We start from the raw sequence: 25,366 nt of genomic DNA on the forward strand, positions 1-25,366 counted from the left end.
ACTTGAAATATAGTTTGGTTGAGTAAAGAATTCTAGATTTAAAAATTGCTCTCCCTAAGGATTTTGATCCCATCGCTACATTATTGTCCAGATTCCATCTTACTTATATGAATTGCAACATCATTCTTCAGATCTTTGTCAGTGCGTTCTTTTTCTCTCTCTTTTCCTCCTTCCATCCTTCCCTCTTTGCCCACCCCTGGAAGCTTTTACTGTTTTCTTTTCTTGAATTCTGAAATTCCATAGACTCTTTTCTCATTTCTTGTCCTTGAACATCAGACACCCTCTTATTCTGGAAGTTTAAGTTCCTTCAATTCTTGGACATTTTCATATATTTGTTGTTGGTAATTTCCTTTTCATCATTTTCCCCATGCCCTTTCTGGTTTTCCTGTTAGTTAGATTTCTTCCAGACTGATATTCTAGCTTTGTTATCTTTTCTCTCCCTGCTCTCCATTCTTTTCTCTTATTTTTATTTCTAGGAGATTGGATCAGTTTTATTTTCAAGATCCTTTTAACCTATTTATATTTTTGATTTCCAATTATAGTTTTAAATTTGTACTCTTCCATTTTATAATAACAGATATGTATTTATATATTTTAACTTTTCTTTTAGTTTTTAGCTTTACTTTTTTGGTTTTGTTTTCTTTTTTGGGTTTTTTTCTGTTTCTAATGTAATCTCTGTTTCTTGAGAGCTTTCTTTTCCTCGTGTGTGTTTTAGAGTCTGGTTGTTGTTGGAAGCTTTTCTTTAATGTGCAGTGCCTCCTGGAACCCTAAAGAATGGTTGTCAAGTCTGTGTCCCAGGGATAGAACCTGTTGACTGGTGGAAGTCATTGTAGGTGATCAAGCAGTGAATCGTATTTCTTGCGAGTGCCATTCGGTTCAATTTCAGGTTGCAGTTGGAAATGTGGGTAGGAGCAGTGCTTAAGGTTTATCTGTCAGCTGACCTTCTGGAAGCCAGATGGGGGCAGCAGGCTGTGAGCCCAGTGCACAGGCTTTCATTTCATTCCTCTGTATCCTTACCCCACCCTCAGCTGTGTCAACACCCCACACCGGGTCATGGGTCATTCTGGTTCATTTTCTTGGGTAGGTTTTTGGGGGTAGAAGGTAGTTTCTTGGCTGTATAGGGTAGAGAATAAAAACTCAGGTTCTGATGATTTCTTATACAGACATATATTTCTACAAAGACTTAGTTATGTATCTCTTAAGTGTCCGGTACTATTCCATGTCCTGCTGATACGCAGTGAACAGAACAGACAAGATCCCAGCCCATGTGGAGCTTACATTCCTGTGGGCAAGAGAGATAATGCTAAGTGCTGAGATGAAAAAAACTAAGAGATAGGGGAGCAAAACAGGAAGCAGGCCAAGGGGGAGTGATTATTCATGACATTGTAAGTAAAGTGGTTGAGGAGCAGTGCCTTACTGAGAAGATGACTGAGTATAGTCCTGAGAGAAGGAAGGGCGCAAACCCTCTTCCAAAAAAGGGAGGTCTGAGGCTGCGCTCAGCCTGGTGTGTGGAGGCCCAGCCAGGAGCCAGTGCGGGCTGGAGCGGAGGCAGTCAGAGATGAGGCCTCCCTGGTCACTCTGTGAACTTCAGCTTTACCCTGAGGGAGAGAGATGCCACCCGAGGGGTCTGAGCAAACGAGAAATACGATGGGACTTCCTTTGGCCCCCATGAAAACAGACTGTATGGGGCAAGTGAGGGAGCCCCGATTCCAGTTCAAAGGCAGTTTTAACAGCCCAGGTGAGAGTTGGTGGTGAGTGGGGGAAGTGGTGGGCTTCGCTGGGCTTACTGCTTAGACAGTAAAGAATCTTCCTGCCATATTCTATCCCTGGTTCGATCCCTGGAGGAGGAAATGGCGACCCATTCCAGTATTCTTGCCTGGAGAATTCTGTGGACAGAGGAGCCTGGCAGGTACAGTCCATGGGGTTGCAATGAGTGAGATGCATTTTAAATACAGAGCCCACCGGGGTTGCCGGTGGACAGGGAGCCTATGAGTCAGTACTACTGCCCTCAGGCCCACCCCTCACCCTGTTTTCACAGCACTTTTTGTCTGTTTCCTGAGCCTTCCCGGGAGCGGTGGAGAGGTCTGAGGCAGTTCCCTTCCTTGTGCCTCCGTGCAGGTTCAGTTCAGGTCAGTCATTCAGTTGTGTCCAACTCTTTGCAACCCCATGGACTATAGCATGCCAGGCCTGTCCATCACCAACTCCCAGAATTTGCTCAAACTCATGTCCATCAAGTCAGTGATGCTATCCAACCATCTAGTCCTCTGTCGTCCCCTTCTTCTCCCTCCTTCAGTCTTTCCCAGCATCAGGGTCTTTTCCAATGAGTCAGTTCTTCACATCAGGTGGCCAAAGTATTGGAGTTTCAGCTTCAGCATCAGTCCTTCCAATGAATATTCAGGACTGACTTCCTTTAGGATGGACTGGTTGGATCTCCTTGCAGTCCAAGGGACTCTCAAGAGTCTTCTCCAACATCACAGTTCAAAAGCATCAATTCTTCAGCATTCAGCTTTCTTTAAGGTCCAACTCTCACATCTATACATGACTACTGGAAAAAACCATAGCTTTGACTAGACAGACCTTTGTCAGCAAAGTAATGTCTCTGCTTTTTAATATGCTGTCTAGGTTGGTCATAACTTTTCTTCCAAGGAGTAAGTGTCTTTTAATTTCATGGCTGCAGTCACCATCAGCAGCGATGTTGGAGTCCCCCAAAATAAAGTCTCTTGTTTCCCCATCTATTTGCTATGAAGTGATGGGACCAGATGCCATGATCTTAGTTTTTGTAATGTTGAATTTTAAGCCAGCTTTTTCACTCTCCTCTTTCACTTTCATCAAGAGGCTGTTCAGTTCCTCTTTACTTTCTGCCATAAGGGGAATGTCATCTGCATATCTGAGGTTATTGATGTTTCTCCTGACAATCTTAATTCCAGCTTGTGCTTCATCCAGCCCAGCATTTCGCATGATGTACTTTGCATAGAAGTTAAATAAGCAGGGTGACAATATATAGCCTTGATGGACTACTTTCCCAATTTGGAACCAGTTCCTTGTTCCATGTCCGGCTCTAATTGTTGCTTCTTGACTTGTATATAGATTTCTCGGGAGGCAAGTAAGGTGGTCTGGTATTCCCATCTCTTTAAGAATTTTCCACAGTTTGTTGTGATCCACACAGTCAAAGGCTTTGGCATAGTCAATAAAACAGAAGAAAATGTGTTTTGGGAACCCTCTTGCTTTTTCTATGATCCAACAGATGTTGGCAACTTGATCTCTGGTTCCTCTGCCTTTTCTGAACCCAGCTTGAACATCTGGAAGTTCACTGTTCACATACTGGTTGAAGCCTGGCTTCAAAAATTTTGAGCATTACTTTGCTAGCGTGTGAGATGAGTGCAATTGTGCGGTAGTTTGACCATTCTTTGGCATTGCCTTTCTTTGGGATTGGAATGAAAACCTTTTTCAGGTGTAATTTTCTCCTTCTCTTAAGTCACTTAGTGTTCTTTCCTCTGTTCATCAGCTTTCAAAATTGTATAGTTCTCTCTTGCCCATTCTTTTTCCTTATAGGCTTATACCTTAATTTTGTCAACTGTCTTGTTAGTGAGGTTCAGAGAAGGAGTAGAGATAGACATGTTTCTTCTTCCCTGTTTTCCTGGAAATCCACGTATCTATTATTTAAGAATGTTCAACACAAAAATGCTAAGTGTGTGAATTTTTTTCACTGCAGCATATAGAACTGAAATTAAAGTTATTTTAGTAAAAGGTGAGAAGAGTTTTTAGAACACCTTTTATCTGCTAATCAGAGCCTTGCCTCCAAGGTGCCTTGTTTTTGTTGTCTGATGTAAGCATTTCTGAGATTGAAAACTAACTTAAAAAAGGTTTAAAGTTCATATAATCAGAATTATGACATAAATGCTAATGATTATCAGAAAGGTATTCATCACAGTTTGGCAACTCTTATCTGAGAATAGCATATCTTTTTCCTGGATCATTATTATAACTAAAGTCTGACATGTTTATCCTTTCTGTGAATGTCCCCCTTCTGAAACCAGAGACACAACAATGGCAGAAACCTATTTTTTCAAGTTTTTTCATTTATAGTAAAATCATAAAGATTCAAAAATAATCATGGTTTTGTTAAACCACTTGTATATATTGTTAAACATCAGAACCCTTTGTTGGGCTAACTTAAGTATATTTTAGATTTATTGAGGATGGAAAACATGCCCTACTAATTTAACTACCCCCACCCAGCATCCTGCACAGCACTTTACATATTATACAGTATCTGTTCAATGTGTCTGTGGAATAGTTTATTAAATAAAGTATCACAAACATACAAATATAACAAGCCAAAATCTTCCCTCCCCAAATTAATGTAACTTATTTGTCCCAGTAAATATCAGAAATGAAATGTCCTATTTTTATCCAGACTGGTACCAGGGTTTTCATCACCCTGGACTCATAGCTCCCCAGCCCTAACTGACCACTGCTGCTGCTAAGTCGCTTCAGTTGTGTCCGACTCTGTGTGACCCAATGGACGGCAGCCCACCAGGCTTCCCCGTCTCTGGGATTCTCCAGGCAAGAACACTGGAGTGGATTGCCATTTCCTTTTCCAATGCATGAAAGTGAAAAGTGAAAGTGAAGTCGCTCAGTTGTTTCTGACTCTAGCGACCCCATGGACTGCAGCCTACCAGGCTCCTCCGTGCATGGGATTTTCTAGGCAAAAGTACTGGAGTGGGGTGCCATTGCCCTCTCCCTAACTGACCACAGAAGCCCACTAAAGCTTTTCAACCAAAATAGCTAAATGCACATACCCACCCGGAGATGCACCCTGAGCTTCAATAAAAATCTGCCTTGACAGCCCAGAGAAATCTATTTGGTCATATTTAAATCCCTGCCGTGGGCTCAAAATCATGTTGGCTCTTTGAGAGGTAGCAAGGAAACTCAGCCCTTGGCTAGTGTTCCTGAGTAATTGGCAAAAAGATGAATACAATGGATTGCATACAGTTCATACTAAACTAAATGGTGAAGACCATTCGTGATAGGGAAGTTGTGAGGTTGTTGTAGATAGGGATAAAACTCAGCATTTGAAAACACTTTTTAAGAAGTCTGGTCCAAATCTATCTTCCCTAGAATAAGAATTTCTTTTAGATTACATTTTACAGATGCTGTTCCTCTTTGCCTGTGACCTGTGAAGGGAGCCTCTTGCAGCTTTCTGAGGCTATGGTTCTCTTATATGGAACCTGAGTGCACTTGCCTGTAATGTACACCCAGTACCCCTGCCCTGCCCTGTGGGCTTACTGAATGCACACTTTCCCCTTTTTTTCGAGGTTACCTCTGTTCAGCATTTAAAGAAAGCCTTCAGGTTGAGAAAAAGTATAGTAAAGAGATAAAGGTCCTGAGTGCCAAGTGACCAGTTTTATCCCTTTGAAATAGAGACGGTTTCCTAGGAGTTGTTACCAGGATTAAACAGAATGATGTGTGTGAAACAGGCAGTGCCTGGTCCATGGCCACAGTCAGGAGAGGTGACCGCTGGAAGGTCTGCTGTCGCAGGCTGGGCAGGAAAGGGAGACAGGCTAGGTGTGGTTTGGACTTGGAGGGCTGTGATGAAGATTTTGTTTTTCCTGTGAAAGAAAAAATGGGGAGCAGCAGTAAAGAGTGAAAACCTGTTGACCTACAGGAATAGAGCCAAGAAGAGTCAGGAGGCCATAGTGACTGGTTTTAAGCCTGGTAAAGGATGGCACCAATCACAAAGCAACTTTGTGTCTCATTGAACTTGATATAATGGAGGATCATCTCAAGTGCTTATATTATTAATCGATCCATTTCTCAAGCTCTCACTATGTACCAGGCCCGGTTCTCAATATTAGAAATAACAGTGGTAAATACTGACAGTCTCTGCTTTCCTGGGATTTATGTTTTCTTGGGGAAGAAAACAGAAAAAAAGTAAACAAAAATACAAACAATAATTTAAGGTAGTGATCAGTGTGACACAGGAAGACTAATGCAAAAGTGACTGGTTTTCAGGAAGAGAGGGCTGCCCTGTGGTTGATGGTTAAGGTCGGCCTCTTGGAGAAAGCGGACTTGAACTGAGACCTGGAGGATGAAAAGAAGCCAGGGACGCAAGGGTCTGGGAGAGTTAAGTTCACCAGCCCTGAGGCATGAGTGAGCTTGGTACAATCAGAGAAGACACACAAGGGCAGTCTGGCCAGACATGTGCCTGAGCAGGAACACAGTTTGAGACAGTGAGAGAAAAAGGATGGGGCACAGCGTACAGGGTCATGTGGGCAAAAGGAAGGGATTTGGACTTCATTCTAATATACTGGGAACCAGCAGGCCTGTTGGGTAGCGACTGTAAGCAAAGGAGTGACAAGATGGAATTACCGTTTTAAGAAATCAACCTGGGTTCCCCATGGAGAGTAGATTGGAGGGGAGCAGGCAGAGAAGCCCAGAGGTGGTGGCAGTGGTCCAGGCAGGAGGGGATGGTGACTTGAACAAGGGCAGTAGTGGAGAACAGGAGAGAAGTGATGCATTCTGGGTGTGCTCTGGAATTAGAGCCAGCAGGACTTGCTGATGGCTGAGGTGCTGGAGATGGAAAAGACAGGAACTGAGGGTGAGGTCTGTGGCCTGAGCCGCTGGCAAGGCGGTCTATCAAGAAAGGGAGGACCGGGAAGGAACAGTTTTTTGGAGTTAGGCCGGGGCAGGAGTTGAGTTCGGAGAAGGCAACGGCACCCCACTCCAGTACTCTTGTCTGGAAAACCCCGTGGACAGAGGAGCCTGGTAGGCTGCCGTCCATGGGGTCCCACAGAGTCGAACACGACTGAAGCAACTTAGCAGCAGCAGGAGTTGAATTTGGTTCTCTGGTCTGAGATGCACATTAGATTCCCAAGTGAAAAGGTTGAGTAGGCACTTGGATAGAGTCTGGTGCTCCGGGGGGAGGTTGGTACTAGAGATAAAATTTGGGAGTCACCTGCATGCAAACTTTCAGTGTCTTTCCTTTTGTGATTAATAGTTTATGAGCATTTTCATCTATATTCCATCCTTTAACCTTTACAGTTCTAGTTGGTATCATTGTTCCTACTATCCAGATCAGGAAATTGAGGGTCAGAGTCGTGAGTGGCCTGCCTCCTACAGCTTAGTGCTGGCAGAGTCAGTTCAGATCCAGATTTCTGATTCCAAGTGCATTGCCCATTCTGTACCAGGTAAGGTGTCCTCTCTTGGTATCCCATTACGACTCTGTCCCCAAGGTTGCCATGTATGTGTGTGCTCAGTCTTTTACTTGCTGACCTACGGGGGAAGCCTCAGCTTCCCAGGTGGCACAGTGGTAAAGAATCTGCCTGCGATGCAGGAGCTCTGAGTTCAATCCCCGGGACAGGAAGATCCCCTGGAGAAGGAAATGGCAACCCACTCCCGTATTCTTGCCTGGGAAATCCCATGGAGAGAAGAGCCTGGTCGGTCGGCCACCGTGTGTGAGGTCACAGGGTCTGACACAACTGAGCCACTAAACCGCCACCGCCACCACCACACCTGGGAAGCCAAGGTTGCTATATTCCCTGGAATTTTCCCTTGAAGAAGACGCAGCCTTTTCCTGAGACAGAATTCTAGTTTTTCTTAATATTATATTTAATATTACCTATTTAAATATTAATTCTAGTATTTCCTTGAGGAGATGCAAAATTCCCTTTCATCCTGGACAAGCAGCTTTACATAGCACTCCTCAGCCACCAGTCCAAAGGAAATACTATCCTCACATACCTCATTCCCGAAATGCCTGACGATCCCCCATATTAAGATATACTTCTGACACAGAGCTATGTTACCAGGTATTCCTGTCTTTCTAAAATCAACTCATTGTAAAACTCATTGGCCCAGTAGCCTGGCCAGAAGACAGTGTTTGGTTAAAATTTCTAAATCTGTCAAGAGTCAGCCTATGTAGAAGACAAAGAAGATTTTTTGTTTGCTTTGTCCACTCTCTTTGTCCTCTCCTTTGTCCACTCTCCTGGTTTGTCTGGCTCGATGTGGTGGTTAGAGCCAGGAGGGCCCTTGAGGGCAGTGACCTGGACAGGGCTGGAGGGAGCTGACTTGAATGTTCATGTGCAGTGGGCACAGCTGGTGGCATCTGCGTGGAGCCTTGCAAGCCACGCAGCCCTCAGCGTGGGGCCCAGAGAGGAGCTGGATGAGGCCTGAGAGAATAAACTGTGAATGAAATGGAGAATAGTCCACAATGTCCATTATGTGTTGTGGCTGTCATGAAGTGAGCCGACCAAAATTTCATAGTGTTGTGATATGGTGTCTCCTACAATGATTTCTTTCTGTATTGGTCTAGATGCACACCAGCATAAGAGAACTCTTAGTTGAACTAAGCTTTTACTCTTGAAATGTAGAATTTTTTCGGAAGTTTTTTTTTGGTAGCCTCTCCTGCAAGCTGACACAAGTGTGTTCTCTATGAGAAAAAGTAAAGATTGCTTTGACATAGGTCATCTTTATGCTCACCTCTCTCACCCCCTCCATTTAGAGCATTAAATTTGTTAGTCTTGGTGTTTAAAAAGCAATGTGGCCCTGCAGATGGCCTCATTTTTGTCTTTTGGTGAAAGTTTACCTTGACAAAGTTGTTATTAGGAATTAGGAAGTCTTTTTTTGTATACACACACTGTGTAGATGGCATTTCTGTACCTAATGCCTCTGAAAATATCCTCTCTAACAGACTTGAAAATTTAGTTTTACAGAACATGAGTGTCTATCCTGCTCCAGCCTGATCACTTCAAAGGTGGTGGGATAATTAGTAGCTAAAAGAAACACAGCTAAAGAGGTAGCTAAACAGTGGTAGTTACAAGCTCTGTGTTATAAAAACTCAAGAAGAAGGTCGAAGAGGCCACAGTACGTGGGTGAACTGGGACAGAAAAATCAGTTCTAACTAGCTGGGTTCAACATAAGTGCTCTGTGATAAGCAAAGCTTGAATGCAATTGATTGGACAGAGAAGGCCGGCTGGAGAAGTGAAAGTATTTGATCAGTAGCTGTTTAAAATGTGGCAGACCCAGTCAGCAGCAGCACTTCCTGTGACCTGGACAACAGAGGAGGACCAAGCAGAGAGAGCCAAGCGTGGAGGAGAGAGAAAGGATTCCATAAAGAAGAGGGAATTAACGCGAAGCAGCCAGGATTCACTCACAACACTCTTCTTGTTTCCTTTTTAAACTTTTTACTTTGTATTGGATTATAGCTGACTAACAAAGCTGTAATAGTGTCAGGTGGACAGCAAAGGGACTGGGCCATACATATACATGTATCTATTCTCCCCCTAAAATACACAACACACTTTTTAGATAAGGGAATTCCAATAGAGTTTTCCAATGAGAAATGCAAAGACTTTTAATGAAGTACATCATCCTCTGGGTCTTTGTGAGGTTCATTGTGCATCTCATCAGTAAATGCTTAGTGAATGAGCTCCCCCTCAAAGGAACTGGCCCTTGGTCAGAGATCTCTAGAACAGTTCATCCTTTTAGTAATATGCAAACTATTGGGGAAGGTGAGATGAGTTAGTAATAACCTGTACAGCAAAGTTATGAATTTGTTGTATGTTTGTTTATGAAGGAAGGAAAGCTTACTTTAATTTTAAATTCTGGTGGTGGTGGGAAAATATTAGGACCCCAAAGTCTTGATCTCCTTTCCCAAGTGTTCTCAACATCCGGGTACTTCATAGTGAAGCTATGACCTGTATAATAGATGCATAATGATGCTCCACAGGGGAAAGTAGAGCAGACATGGGTCTGGAATGTTCTTCGTGTTTTCTCTTCACATTCTTCCTTGATCAAATTTATAGATAAGAGTTAAAGACAGGAAGGGGCTTCCTGGTGGCTCAGATGGTAAAGGATCTGCCTGCAATGCGGGAGACCTGGGTCCGATCCCTGGGTTGGGAAGATGCCCTGGGAGGGCATGGCAACCCACTCTGGTATTCTTGTCTGGAGAATCCCCATGGACAGAGGAGCCTGGCGAGCTTCAGTCCATAGGGTCACAGTGAGTTGGACATGACTGAGCGACTAAGCACAGCACACAAAGATAGGAAGGGGCATTCACATAGAGTGCTGGTTGGAGTCATGTTTGGAACTAGAGTTTTTATTAAAGTCAAAATAATGTGTATAAGCCTCTTGAACTTTGGCATAGGTTCTATATGAACAAGGTTCATCAAGGGCACACATTTGTATCTTGAGCCTTGCTTTCTGTGATGGTCAGTGCATTTATTAGAAGGGTGAGCAGATTTCCTGCTCAGTTGGGTTTTTGTTTGCTTGTTTTATTGTTTAATCCTTTAACAAAAATTACCTGTCAGCCTAAGGAATTCCCAAGTTAAATTTCATTTCAGTCCTCAGGAAACCAAATTATTATATTTCCAGATTTCCTCTGACTTTTGCTGCCATTCACAATGAGGGAGGAAAAAGTGGACTCCTTTGATGTAGGGGAAAAAAGCAATATATCACTTCTCTCAGAGAACATTTCTCAGTCTCTCATGTGAAAAAGGATTAGCACCTCCAACAAAGGTCCTGGAGATCACAGAATCGGCAGCAACACCAAACAGTATTCCAAAGGAGAGGAAAAACTGTATTTGAGCAAGAGTGTTTGTCCTGGCAAACAGAAGCTTTTTAATAACTGCAAATCTGAGATAATGGCATACCCTCCTCAGCATCGCCCCCTAAATCCTCAAACAGCCAGTTTAAGTGGAGTGAAGTCAACCTTTGTTTTAAAATAGAAATACAGTCTTATCAAAGTGCAGTTTTTTTCTACAGGCTGATTCAGCTTATCTATCTTTGGTTCATAGGGATTACACCTTTATGGATAACATTGTTTGGAAGATTCATCTTTGACTCTCTCTTGTTCAACAAAAGTTCCATGATAAGGTCCCTTGCCTCCATTTTGCATTAATAAAAATTATTCAGCAACCTGCTAAATTAATTTATTAGATTTTAACTGAATGTCTATTAGAAGAAAAGAAAGTCTCCCCTGATTTCCCAACACATTAAAGAATCTGTATACAGTAAGCATGAAGAGGCAGTGGAAAGTAAAAAATTTTAAATTTGCTTGTGGCAAAAAATCCAAGAGAAAAAGTTTGTTAAGCAAGGCTGGGCAAAGCTTTGCTTTTTCCAGACCTTCACTTGTCATTTCAGTTTTCTATCTTATGTTTTCTAAAAGTGAGAGAATGAAAAGGCTTTGACTTAGAGTAATAATAATAATACCTTGTACTCATGTAACACTTGAAACCGTCTAAAATCCTCTCTGCTAGTCTGAAGCTTCAAAGTCTGGATGTCTTTGGCTCCCTACTTTGCTTGATCCTTTTGAATGAAAGACTCCAGTGGGAGGGGAGAAGGGGGCTGATGGAGTTAACAGCGTGAGCCCCAAGATAAGGTATATGACACCAGACAGTCCTTCAGAGTTTCCTTCCAAAAAGAAATCCTGGCAACTCTTTAACCTTTGAAATCAAGGTGATTTTTGTCCACATAGACACCTCAGGAAGATTTTATTTAATTTGCTTTTTGAAGAACAAATTTTGGTCTTCGGTAGCTAGCCAGTAACCCTCTGACCTTTTAGTAAATATCCAAGTAAAGCTTTGAAATTAGGGTTTTTAGTGTTTTATGGCCCAGAATAAAAATCTCCAATTCTGTTTCCAAATAGTGTAGCCTCAACACATTTTATTAAGCTCTCGACACATTCAGCCATGTGTATTTTGTAAAGTTCCTATGGTTATTGTTTTACAATAGCTGCTTCCAGAAGCATTGTAAGGGTTTCAATTAATCAGCCCTTTGTGTGCTTCAGACTATGCAAATTTATCACATCAAACCATTCAACTGCTCATGGGAAAGCTGTGTAAAAACTGTATTGTCTTCTAGCGCCTCCTCTCATTGAGAGTGATGTTTTAATAAGAAAGCTAATCAAGTTTTCTTATGCATTATTTATCTGTTAACATGTAAGGAAGAGCCGAATTAAAATTATGTCAACCGGGATATGGCAAGTGATGTGATAGATCTGGAAGCGATTCAACAACAGAACAAAGCTAATATGATTCAACAGTTTTTTTTTCTCCTCCCCTCCCCCTCAGGATTATTTAAGGTGGTGGTGTGGAGAATAAAAGAAGGTTAATTCAATAACTGGAAAGGGGGAGAGGAAGAAAGGAGTAACCACCTGTGTTAGCCTTCCCATTTCGACTTAGAGATTTACATTTCTGAATATGTAAAGGCTTATCGAGATGAGTTTGTTCAAAGTAGAAACACTTCTTATTGAACACGAACAGTTCGAACTTGAAAGCATTCCTGCTGCTTCTTCGGCCCCATTTAGCACCATATTCATCAGCAGTAAGCTACTCTGCCCTGGAAATCCGCAGCCCGGTCCTGTGAAGTCCTAAGTTATTACGAGACACCGTCCTGATCGCGTGAAATGATCTGCACGGCCCAGTGGAGGGAGCTGCCTTTCAGCCTCTTAAGCCACAGTTAGTGCCACTGCATCTGCCCCTTCCATCCATTCATTAAGTTGGTCTTCTTTGCCTTGCTAGTTTGCTTCCTGCTGAGAGTAATTAGGTTTCTTATATAATAATAATTCCTTGTGTTTAGCTGCCGCCTTTCTCTGAGGACCTGAAAGTACCTCTCAGACATTAGCTCATCTGTTTTTGTAATACAATTTCCTCCTGAGATAGATGCTAATTATTCCCATTCCAAAGACCAAACAACTAAGGCTGCCTGGAACTCGGTGCTTTACCCGCCAGGTAACAATATCGGTTGAATAGCACAGAGACAAAGTAAGATCTCCTGCTTCCTCGATGCCCCGCCCTCCGCAGGTCTCAGCGTCCAAGGGGTGATGAGCCTTTTATAGATGGCACTCCCCCTGCCCCCATGTCTGAACCTCATTAATACTGGGCTTGGCAGTGATCACACCTTCCCCGAACACCAAGCCTCTTCCTGCACTGTGACCAATAGAGAAGCATGGCAGCATCATTTCACCTTTGCTTAGTGCTCAGAGTATGAAACTGTGCAGAATAAATAGCCTTGTCTAACCAGTACCCACAGAGAGTAAAAGTTGGCAGTGTAGACTCTGATCGGTGTTATTTCAGCAGGATCGGCTCTGCATCACTTAGAGCATTAGAATGCGGTGAGCTGAGCCGGTCCAGGTATTTTCGTGGTCAGCATTCAGTTAGGCTACTCTGCTCGGGGCAGCTCTGAAGTGGACCCAAGTCTTAAACCTCTTCATATTCCCACCTCTATCACAGCACTTGTCACATAGCCTGTTAATAGAGGAAAATGATTCTCTCTTTTTTTCTCAGAAAAGAAAGAGTAAAAATATGTAGCAACCTGAAAATGGTAAATTTAATCCGAAAGTATTTATATTTAGAAGGTAGACTTGCTGCATAAAATTTTTAAAAATTAAAAAGTGAAGCAGAATATGATCTTAAGGGGAGACCAGGCTGTCAACAAGAGAAAAACCCTTTGCTAGTTGGTTCTCAGCACGTTAAAGTCACACCAAAAATAGCAAGTTAAAGATGTTATTTCAGTTTTTGTCTTTAGCCAGCTGTTACTTGCTTTTCTGTCTCTGTGTGGTAATGTAATGCTTTAGTATTTTTTCCATATCTTTTTTCTTACTTTCTTACCTTTTCTTTCCCCCCTGCCACCACCCCCGTTTGGATTGAAATGGATCCATTACATTAAGACTAGTTTTTTTTTTTTTTTTTAATCTACAAATGACTTTTGAACAACTCAGTTGCTGTTTATAATTAGAAATACTTTCTAAGAGTGATTTGTCAGATTAACTGGAATTTTGCTGGGTAAACCTGTTCTTAAAATGATTTATGTGGTGTTCTGCAAGGCACAGAAATAGAAACAACAAATCGGTGTAAGAGCCTCCACTATCTGGACCGTGACATAGAGAGCCGTGACAGCGGGTCCCCAGACTTGCCTTTGCCGTGTGGCGTGGCAGTCGGACTTGTAGCTTCTTGAGACTCCCTAAGTTCTTCACCTTTACAACTTGATGTTAAGATGGATGGTGATGGAATAATATTTTATTGACTGGGTATCTGTAGACTTTTTCTGCTCTAACTTTCTGTGTTCCAGTTTCTCCCTCTTGTCTGTTTCCATCTGTTAAAAGTTCTGTAGTGTCATCTGTGGTCTAATTCCCACTTGGCCCCTGTGAGTGTGTTAAGTGTTCCAGGCCTGTTAAACTAGTGTATTTGTATTTCACTGCCAGGCAGTTGTGCTATAAACAATGGGGTTGAGACACCAGCATGAGCCAGGGGATGAAATTTTATTTTAAAATCTGAAATGCTGCGTAAGCATTTAAGGTATGAATCAGTAATTGTTTCACAACAGCTTCCATTAGATATGGTTTATTTGTAGTCCATCCTCTTTTCAAGGATCCAGGAGAGTGTTAACACACTGAAGCGTACTGCATATCATTTACATTTTTAAACTAGTATTAAAGGAGAGTAACTTTAAAGAGTTGTAAATATCGGAGGAGATTTTTATGCCTCTGTTCCTGGAGAAGCCAAAGTTTTAATTTTTCATTTGAAAAATAAGAGGAAAAAAAAAAACCTTTCTGCTTTGATTAAAGATTTGAATAATTCTGAAACAGAAATACCTTTAAAAAAAAAAAAAAAGAAAGAAAAGTCTGGTTCTAAGATCGAGAACTCTCTCCCCCACCGCCTAATGAATTCAGTAAAATACAAAGTTTAAAAAAATCATCTGTCTCATTTGAGATTCGAGATCATCAAATCCTGTCTAAATATTTTGTTTTAACTCCTAAGCTCATTATGGTTTCTTTGTGTTAACTCGTATTAAAATCTGTCAGCTATGACTGGTCTCATAAGCACAGTCAGCGGACCAGAATAAGTTAATTATTTACTTGCGTCACTAGTGCTCTTCATCTAATGAAATGCACAGCTGTGTTGGATCTGCAGTTGGATGTGTAGCGCGCATTGTTCCACAAGTCAGCAGAGGGTAGAAGCCGCAATGATGGAGAGCCCTCAGTTCTTTCTGCTGTTCTGGCTTTCTGTGTCGATTTCATGGATCTTTTATCATTCACTTTCACACAAAACAAACAACACAGGCCTGTCTGCTATGGGAACCATCTTGGCATATAAAAGGGTTTTCAGAGCCTAAAGTAATTTTAAGTTAGCGAAGATTTAATTTTTGGCTTACAGGTGCCCTTGATTCAGATGTGGCCCCAGCAGTTCCTATTACGGAATGAAAAAAAAAAAAAAAAAAATCTGTAAGTGACTTACATAACCAATACTTTTTTAAATTGCAATGTCAGAAAAGGGCTGGTAAGAAAATAACTTCCCAAGAAAGGAAGCTCTCTACCAAATATTAATCAGATCTCAAGCAGAGTTGTTGGAGATTCAGATTTCAGGGGAGGGAGCACTGCTTTCATTTTAATCACAAAATGAAGTTAAATTTGCTTGATGAAATGTGTCCACTAAGACTGGGAATACAGAATGCAAATCATGTATTTCTTTACCCTCCACCAATCTGAGTGTGTCCAGCTTCCGCCCGGGGTTCCTGCACCTCCTGCTCCTCACTCCCACCTTCTCCTACCAGGCGAACAGGCAGCTGCCCCTAGAGCCGACGCCAGCATCCCCCTGTGAACTGCTGTGGAAGGGGGTGCTGAAGCTTTTCTTCGGTTTTGTTTTTAAGGGATGTAGCCGAGCCCTTCACCTCCTCACCAGCCAAAGTGACATTCTCACCCAAGCACATCCTGGGACTGGCCTCTGCAGGAATTGCTGTTTTTAACATTTTGTTCACTGCTAAACAATGTTGTTGTCGGTTGCACCTAGATTTACAATTTGATCTCTTTCAGAGTAGATTTCCCAGTAGCCCCAGTGTTTTGTCGGATAATTTCAGTGTAGACAAGATGGATTTTTGGAGAGAAGAAAAGAGAGTCACAGACTCTGCTTGATTTAAATTCTAACACACTGTAGCTGAATTTGCAGTCAAGTGAACTGACTGTTTCTATGCTTGATGTAGGAAAGCATATGTTCTTTATGATAAACAATACAGTTTCAACCAAAAAGCCAAGTAAAGTACCTACATGCTCTAGAATTCAGCTTCATAAACCTAATTACCATTATTGTTGGCAGTGACTGGAAATCTGAATATTGATAACTGATGTCAAATAGATAAATGGTGCTCTTTTTCTTTAGATTTCAGGTCTTGGTGTTTATAACATGTCACCCAAAAAAAATCTCTTTTGAAATAGTTTGAGTAATTATGTAGAAACCAAACTGAGGAAAGAAACGTTTCTTTGAGGACAGTTTCTTTTTAATAGATGCAGATGGTTGATAGCTTCGTGTACAAAGGAAAATAAATTTCATATTTTGAAATATTAAAGCATTTTTTCTTGCCCCAATGCCATTGTACACTAGCTTTCTAATTCTGAATTTTGTAGATTGTGGTTAGCAGTCTAAATTGTACTCTTGTATTCCTCCTATCAACAAAGAAGTCAGAGGAATTTAAAATTATTTAAGTGGTAAGATTTTATAAGTTAGATTTTTAACTCTACAGATTAGAATAATATTTAGGGATTAATAAAGTACAACCAATTTAAGAGACTATCAGTAGAGTGCAGAGAGTTGGTGGGGTTTTGTTTTCATGCTTAGAATTTCATGTCTAACTCTAGCCTTTTCTTCCAAGAATAATTTGGCATTTAATTTTCTTGTTTAACTTCACACTTCAATCTGAGGTCCCTTTTCTGATGCGCTGTCAACTATAGGAATTACAATTCCTTAGGGCAGCTTAGGGAAAGCCAGGGGAGCCGGGGCAGAAACCGGCCCCGCAAGCCAAGGGCTCAGCAGCCAGTGGGTAGACCCGTCAGCACATCGGCCACGCACAAGTACTCCTTGTCCCAGGTTTTAAAACCACAATTTAAACACACCCCTCGCTCAGTCAGCTCTCTGTGTTTGGTGGTCAGAGAACTCGCATTCCTGGGACCTGGGTACGGCACATCAGGAGCTGGTGACGCAGAGCGAGGCCGCTGCTGACCTGCAGCTTCAGGGCTCCTGACAGGGCCAGGACTGCTCTCCCCTCTCCGTGGCTGGAGAGGCTGGGCCAGCAGCCGACGGCACGCTGTGTGTTGTGCCAGCAGGCCAGTCCGCAGGCTGCAGGGCCTTCCCGCCGGGACAGTTGTTTCGAACCATTTGTCTAGCAGGGCAGTTAGAAATTGCTTTTGTTAATTCCTGATAGAGACCACAGAGAAGGTTTGAGAGCACCAGAGATAGAAATGGCAATGAGGAGATCCCGGTTCAGTTCTGTGCTCTTCCTTCCTGCCGACTGGCTGTACGCGGCCCGAAATCTTCTCTCCCCCAGGTGTCTGCGGCTTGATCGTCCCTCAGGAAGACATGCCATTCTGTGACTCTGGCATCTGTCCGGACATCATCATGAACCCCCATGGCTTCCCATCTCGAATGACGGTCAGTCCGTTTTTCAGAGACGCTGCTTTTAAGGAAGAGGGCAAGGCAGTTGGAAGAGACGGGACCCTGAAACTGATTTTCAGAAAGGGCCGTTGAGCAAAAATAGGTTCCTGACCAGGTGGGCTGGTCTAACAAGGGGAGGTGGAGAGGCCTGGGCTGTTCTTCAATGGCAGTCTTCTGAGTGATGAAATTACTCCCCAGCAAAAGACTCCGTCATATCAAACCTAATGCATCTCCCTCTCCGTGGTTGTCACTGGTCAGCCTGGCTCCACCACTGACCAGCCTTGGGACTTCAAAGTCGCTTAACCCCTTGGTCTTCAGTTTCCTTGTGTGCTAACAGAGGGAGATAATAGTATCTATCCCATTGGGGTTTTGGAGGCATAAACTTAGGTCACAGTAAGAGAGGGTAAATATTTGCTGCTCTTAATTTGTCACTGTTACTAAGAGTAATAGTCTCATAATCTTTGGGGGGAAGGAAGGCCAGAGCTAAATAAACCAACAGAATTCCTGCACCACAGGAAGGTGCTTACTTAAATCTGTTCACATCACGCAGGTGGGAAAGCTAATCGAGCTGTTGGCAGGCAAGGCCGGCGTGTTAGATGGCAGATTCCACTATGGCACCGCGTTTGGAGGCAGTAAAGTGAAAGATGTGTGTGAGGACCTCGTCCGCCATGGTTATAACTACTTAGGGAAAGACTACGTTACATCTGGCATCACAGGGTGAGTGTGTGTTTAGACATCTTAAAGGAAAAGCATGATTTTATTAAAGTAAAAGTCTGATAAGACTTAAGAGCCCTTAAAATATACAGCTGGACTTTTTAAAGAAATCTGAAACAAGAAAATCCAGGTTGGTGCTGGATGTGGCAGCTAAGCTCTGGTGGTCATGACTTTACAACATGTGTGTCTCACGTCAGCACTCTGTATACTGTTCCTGATGTTGTATGTGAATTATATCTCAGTTAAACTGGGGAACCGGAGAGAAGAAAAGTTTTAATTTAGAAAACTAGGGCTTCCTGGGTGGCTCAGTGGTAAAGAATTTGCCTGCCAATGCAAGAGACACAGATTTGATCCCTGCTCGGGGAAGACCCCACATGCCTCGGAGCAACTAAGCCCACGTGCCACAACTATTGAGCCTGTGCTCTAGGTCCCGGAAGCTGCAGCTGCTGAGCCCTCGCGCCGCAGTTACTGAAGCCTGTGCACCTAGAGCCTGTGCTCTGCAATGAGAGAAGCCTGCCCACTGTAGGAAAGAGTAGCCCCTACCTGCTTGCTGCAACTAGAGAAAAGCCTACATAGCAACACAGATCCAGCACAGCCAAAAATATAAACAAATAAATAATTTTTTTTAATTAAAAAACTGATAAATTCAGGAATTCTGTTTTGCTGAGGAGGTTCTCATTTAAAAAGTAGAAAAGATCTTATTAGGATTACTACACAACTTTTAAACAACACATCAATTGTGTATAATACAAAGTCTCTTAACTGTTGACCTTTCTCTGTACTTCTATGATGAATTTCAGGTATTTTGTGCTCTGACAGATAGCCTGAGGCCTAATGTTTGCACATTGATTCTCCAACAGCGTGTTAAACACCTAAGTATATAACAGTGAACAGAATAGACATGGTCCCTGACCTGTGCATCTGACCATTGAGATTTGTTACTAGACATTAAAAGATAGAGATTACTTTCTCAAATGATCTACCCAGACTGTAATAATGTGAATTTCTTTAGGTGTATCATGGTTGAGATATTATAGAAAATCACATTACAGGAAAAAAGTGGTGGTCCATTTCAAAAATGATTCAGTGAAATAGCTAAGGTCCATTTCAAAAGAAAAGTTGTCATTGCTCAACTGATCGTTTTACGCTTTGCTTCTCATCCAGAAATAACGCAGTAGTTGACCAGAAGGTGTGCAGAACTGGTAACTCAATTTGGCGGACCTTCTGAACATAATTTTACTGGAAGATTTGAATGGGTTGTGCCCTGCTTCCTGTGAACAAAACTGTAGACTATGTCTACACCACCTTCTCCAGTGCCTCCAGCCAAGCCATTCATCTCAGTGGCAAAGTTTGAGAAACACTGTTTTAGCTTGTTAGTTGAAAGTTCCACACAGGACTTACAAACATATTCACCCACCAGCTTTCATCTCTTGTCGTATTTCTGAGCATAGTTAAGAGGAAAAATTGCATATGGCTTTATTCAGTTAATGATAGAATGGCATTAGGTGACAGAGTTCCAGAAATTCTACCATGAAGAGCCATACAGTGGAGAAATAGAATCATTTATTATTAAAAGCTGGAAAGAAAGGGGGTCATTGTGACCCCCTTGTACAAATAAGAAAACTGAGATAGAGAGATCATGCAATTACTTTGTGACCGGCCTAGGGTGAGAATAGTGTCTCCTGACACCCTGTCCATTGAGCCTTTCACTCTACTGTGTCTTCCAAGAGTCTGGCTGTACTTAAGCCAGCAGAATGGCTTGATAGATGCAAAAGTCTTTGCTAGTGGTGCTGAAAGCACTGTAAGATGTGTACCACGCAAGCAGGGGCAGGTGCTTTTGTGTCCTCTCTGCTGTGTCTTTTGTTTTCTTTGCTCTTTCCACTCTTGCATCAGGCTGTGGCCCAAAATTTACTTAGTAGGGAAAGCCCTGGATTTGAGTCACTGTACCACTCACCAGCTCTTATTTAGCCCTCTGTGCCTATTTCTTCATCTTAAACAGAGGGAAGACAGTCTCTCCCTCCCTGGACTGAGTTATGGATTAAGTCATGAGTTAGATAGAACATACTAGATGCTTCCTTTCTTTTGAGGAAGAAGTTCTGGGGCAGTTAAACATGTTTTTAAAGGCGTCTTTCTGGCTGCTCTTGCTCCAAACTGAAGAAAAAAGCTTTCTACTGTCAAAGCATTTAAATATTCACTCTCTTTTGAAACTCTTAGTACACCTTTTCTAAAGGCTCATGAGTCAGCCATGTGACAGATGTTGACCAAGTACCAGTTGTGTGCCAGGCAGAGTCATTAGTGCAGGGACCACAGTGGCAAAGAGATGAAGTGCTTATCCTGCAGAGTTTACTTCTCCTGGGGAAAAGAGGCGATAATCAGAGAAATAACAAATGTATATTTTAATACCAAACAGTGACAAATACTCTGGACAAAATATAACCTAGGTGAGAGCTGAGACAGTGCCCTGGCACTGTGATGCTGGGGTGCAAGGAGGACCCCATCAGGGTGCATCTCTCTGAAGAGGTGGCATATTTGACAGAGCCACATGAGTACCTGGTGAAGAATGTTTCACGCAGAGGGGACAGTGAGTGCAAAGGCCCTGAAGCAGACAGGTATGCTACATTTGAGGAGCAGTAAAGAAGCCAGTGTTGCTGAAGTAGAGTTGCATGGTGGGGAGAGGGAGTAGAAAATGAGTCAGGTGGACAGGAACCAGCTTGTGTTAGACCTTGTGGCCATGATACACAGTTTGGGTGATACAGATTCTGAATGTAATGGGAAACCACTGGGAATTTAGAGCAGAAGAATGACCTGCTGTGAGCTCTGTTTTAGAAGGAATCACTCTGGCTTATTGTGTAAAGAATAGATTATTAAGAGATAAGAGTAGAAGCAGAGAGACAGATCAGAGGATTGTCTGCAGTGGTCCAGGCAAGAAAGGAAGGTGACTTGACAAGGGTGGCAACCGTGAAAGAGGGGTTGTCCTATATACACTCTTTCACAACCTGTTTACATTTTTTTCACTATTCTTTTTAATTGAATGAAAGACTTCATTTTATAGTGCTTTATATTTTCAAAAGTTTCGCACATGGTTTCATATAATCCCATAATAACCCTTTTTCTCCTACCCCTATACTGCCCCTTTTGCTTCCCTTTCCCCACTGGTAACCAGTAGTTCGTTCTTTATGAGTCTGGTTCTTTTTTGTTTTATTTACTAATTTGCTATAATTTTTAGATTCCACATATAAGTGACATCATATGGTATTAGACTTTCTCTGGCTTTTTCACTTAGCATAAGTCCCTGCAAGTTCACCTGTGTTGCTGCAAATGGCAAAATGTCATTCTTCTTTATGCCTGAGTAGCGTTCCATCATATAGATATACCACATCTTCTTTATCCACTCATCTGTTGATGGACACTTAAGATTGCTTCCATACCTTGGTGATTGTAAATAATTTTTAAATGTTGTATGGAAACACAAAAGACCCCAAAGAGCCAAAACAATCTTGAGAAAGAAGAGTAGAGCTGGAGGAATCACTCTCCCTAACTTAAGACTGTACTACAAAGCTATAGTAATCAAAACAGGATGGTACTGGCATAAAAACAAACAGATCAATGGAACAGGATAGAAATCCCAGAAATAAGCCCACACACTATGGTTAATTAATCTGTGACAAAGGAGTCAAGAATATATGGTGGAGAAAAGACAGTCTTTTCAATACGTGGTGCTGGGAAAACTGGACAGCTACATGTAAAAGAATGAAATTAGAACAAACTCTAACACCATACACAAAAACAAACTTAAAATGGATGAAAGACTGAAATGCAGGACTAGATACTATAAAACTTCAAGAAAAAAACATAGGCAGAATACTCTTTGACATAAATTGCAGCAATATTTTTTCTATCCATCTCCTAAAGCAAAGGATACAAAAGCAAAAATAAGCAAATAGGACCTAATTAAACTGAAAAGCTTTTGCACAGCAAAAGCAACATCAATAAAACAAAAAGATAATCTAATGCATGGGAGAAGATATTTGCAAATGATAAGACTGAAAAGTGGATGGGGTTAATATCCAATACATAAAAACAGCTCATATGGCTCAACATTAAAAAAAACAACCTAATTAAGAACTGGATAGAAGAACTGAATAGACTTTCTCCAAAGAGGACATGCAGATGGCCAACAGGCACATGAAAAGATATTCAGCATTGCTAGTTATCGGAAATGCAGATCAAAACCACAATGAGATACCACCTCACACCTGTCAGAATGGCTATCATCAAAAAGAACAAAAATAACAAATGTTGGAGAGGATGTGGAGAAAAGGGAGCCCTTGTACACTGTTGGTGGGAATGTAAATTGGTGCAGCCACTGTGAAAACAGTATGGAGATTTCTGAAAAAGCAAAAAATAAAAACTACCATATGACTCAGGAATTCCATTCCAGGTTGTATATCCAAAAAACCAAAAACCCTAATTTGAAGAGATACATGCACACAGTGTTCATAAATTTTTATTTCTAATCAAACAGTATATCTTTTATTGCATCTGTGGTACTTGTATATTTTCAGTTCTAGCATTTTGTTTACTGCAGTCTGAAAGGCACTCTCTTGCCCATTCATTCAGTCATAAACTCATTCAAAAAACAGATTAGGACCTGCCAGTGATGATTCCTAAAAAAGGTTGTCTCTTGTGAGCCCAGACTTAGGTCCTTAACCTAAAACTCTGGCCTTTCTTGCAGTGAGCCCTTGGAAGCGTACATCTATTTTGGCCCTGTGTACTATCAGAAACTGAAACACATGGTGCTTGATAAGATGCATGCCCGGGCCCGGGGACCACGAGCTGTCCTTACCAGGTAAGAGAAGAGCATTTATAATGTAGTCAAGTCCACGTTGCATTTCTCGGATGTAGCAGTAGGCAGATGTCAAAATTTAGGGTGTTAAGTAGGCATCAACAAAATTCACATGTCTGATTAAAGTGAGAAAATAGCCACCAATTGAAAATCAGTTCTTAGGTAAGCAAACCCATGGAAGGTCTTGCCAGTAGTCTCCTAACAAAGTCATTTATCCTGTACCAGTTGGGGCTTGGGTCCCTAACCTTTTAAAGTATTCTCAAGCCCAGCAGATACGTAAACCACAGGAAGTCCATTTAGGGGGCCAGTTCTCACACAAGAAGGAACGGCCTGAGTGGGACACACAGAACCTTCCCAGTCTCTGGGGAACCTCCCATCTGGCTCAGAACTCCATCCTTCCGGGGGATTCCTGATCTATTCCAAGTTTTATAGAAAACTCTCTCTGCTTCTTCCCATGTTTAATTTATATCTTGGTAGTAAAGCTCCTCTCTGGAGCCCTGGCCGTAGCTATTGGGGACCCAGGTTTCTTCCATAGTGTGTTCTGCTCAGTTTTTCTATTTTTAAATAACAGAGAACTGAGACATCTTTGAAAATACTCAAAAGACTTTCTCCCCTGATTTAACGACTATACGGTGCTGATAATGATGATAGTGATGGCGATAGTAATGCTAACACTGCTGTTTTATGTGATTATATTTTAACTTAACTGTTATATCACAGAAGCTTGTGTAATTATTATTTCCATCGAATAATAATATTAGCAGCCACTCAGGTTACGTCTCTTATTGAAGGCTCTTTGGGCTAGATTGTCTTACATGCATTTTTACAAATGAGACTGAGAGGCTGAGCAGCATGCTTTTGGTCACTGTCTACAAGCAGTTTGACAAATACCATACAATATCACTTACATGTAGAATCTAGAAAAATGGTATAGATGGGCTTATTTACAAAGCAGAAACAGAGTCATAGATGTAGAGAACAAATTTATGGATACCAAGGAAGGAGAGGGTGGGATGAATTGGGAGATTGGGATTGTATAAAATAGATAACTAATGAGAACCTACTGTATCACACAAGGATCTCTATTCAGTGATCTGTAGTGACCTAACTGGGAAGGAAATCCGAAAACAAGTGGATATAGGTATATATATAGCTGATTCACTTTGCTGTACAGCAGAAACTAACACAACACTATAAAGCAACTATACACCAATAGGAAATTAATTTTAAAAAATAGAAGCAGTTTGAATCCAGGTGAGCCCTGCTCTGTAGCCTGTGCTTTTAGCCAGCATGTGATGCTGCCTCTTTGTTTAGTACAAACACATTTGTCTGACTTGTTCCAAAGGCAGCCCACTGAAGGTCGATCTCGCGATGGTGGTTTGCGTCTTGGAGAAATGGAACGTGATTGTTTAATCGGTTATGGAGCCAGTATGCTTTTACTAGAGAGACTAATGATTTCAAGTGACGCCTTTGAGGTTGATGTCTGTGGGCAATGCGGACTTCTGGGGTACTCTGGCTGGTAAGTGGATACCACATGTCTCTCGCACCGCATCCCTTGCCTCTTAAATCACAGCTCAGTGTTTCACCCTGCATCTTCCCCACATATTCTGCAGCCTTCCCTATCCAGGCATTCCGGAATTCAGGATTCTGTATGTACATGCTTAGTTTGTCTGCCTAATGTTCTGCTCTCTATGACCACTACAGTTTAAACTCCCAAGGAGACTTTGTCTTCTTTTTAATGTTATCTCAAGTACCTTTTATAACACTGCTGCTGCTACTGCTAAATCAGTCGTGTCCGACTCTGTGCAACCCCATAGACGGCAGCCCACCAGGCTCCCCCGTCCCCACGATTCTACAGGCAAGAACACTGGAGTGAGTTGCCATTTCCTTCTCCAATGCAAGAAAGTGAAAATGAAGTCGCTCAGTGGTGTCCGACTCTTAGCGACCCCATGGACTACAGCCCACCAGTCTCCTCCATCCATGGGATTTTCCAGGCAAGAGTACTAGAGTGGGGTGCCATCGCCTTCTCTGTTTTTATAATACTATTCATCTGTAAATACTAGCAGATTCAGAATTATAGCATATTTTAACTAGTATCCTTCAATAGAAGACCGTGTCAAATGCCCTTGTTTAACCTCAAACCCAAAGAACCAGGTACGTTGCCCCAGCTCTTATAGCAAATTGGTGGCAGAGCCTGGACCTTGTCTGTACCCTCTCTGCTTTACATTTGGCCTGTGAATTCCCTGAAGTCAGAGACCACGTCTGTCTCGGTTTTTCACTCAACAAACGTTGAGTAAGAATCAGCTACATGCCAGACACTGTTCTAGGCCCCAGAGTTATAGTGGTAAATAGGACAGATGAATGGCTGCTCACAGGGAGCTTG

At 42.1% G+C, this 25,366-nt stretch overlaps 1 protein-coding gene across 2 annotated transcripts in view; it reads left to right on the top strand.

The window, feature by feature from the left end:
* The window catches only part of POLR3B (RNA polymerase III subunit B), a 115,948-nt gene that overhangs the window by 85,282 nt on the left and 5,300 nt on the right, over positions 1 to 25,366 (top strand). For both annotated transcript variants that reach the window (XM_019961239.2, XM_070789655.1), the window contains 4 exons: positions 17,317 to 17,420; positions 17,974 to 18,140; positions 22,873 to 22,986; positions 24,329 to 24,502. In XM_019961239.2, coding sequence (XP_019816798.1) covers positions 17,317 to 17,420; positions 17,974 to 18,140; positions 22,873 to 22,986; positions 24,329 to 24,502 — 559 coding nt within the window. The remainder of the gene's footprint in view (positions 1 to 17,316; positions 17,421 to 17,973; positions 18,141 to 22,872; positions 22,987 to 24,328; positions 24,503 to 25,366) is intronic.

This window comes from Bos indicus, chromosome 5 (assembly GCF_029378745.1).
Source record: "Bos indicus isolate NIAB-ARS_2022 breed Sahiwal x Tharparkar chromosome 5, NIAB-ARS_B.indTharparkar_mat_pri_1.0, whole genome shotgun sequence".
NCBI lineage: Eukaryota > Metazoa > Chordata > Mammalia > Artiodactyla > Bovidae > Bos > Bos indicus.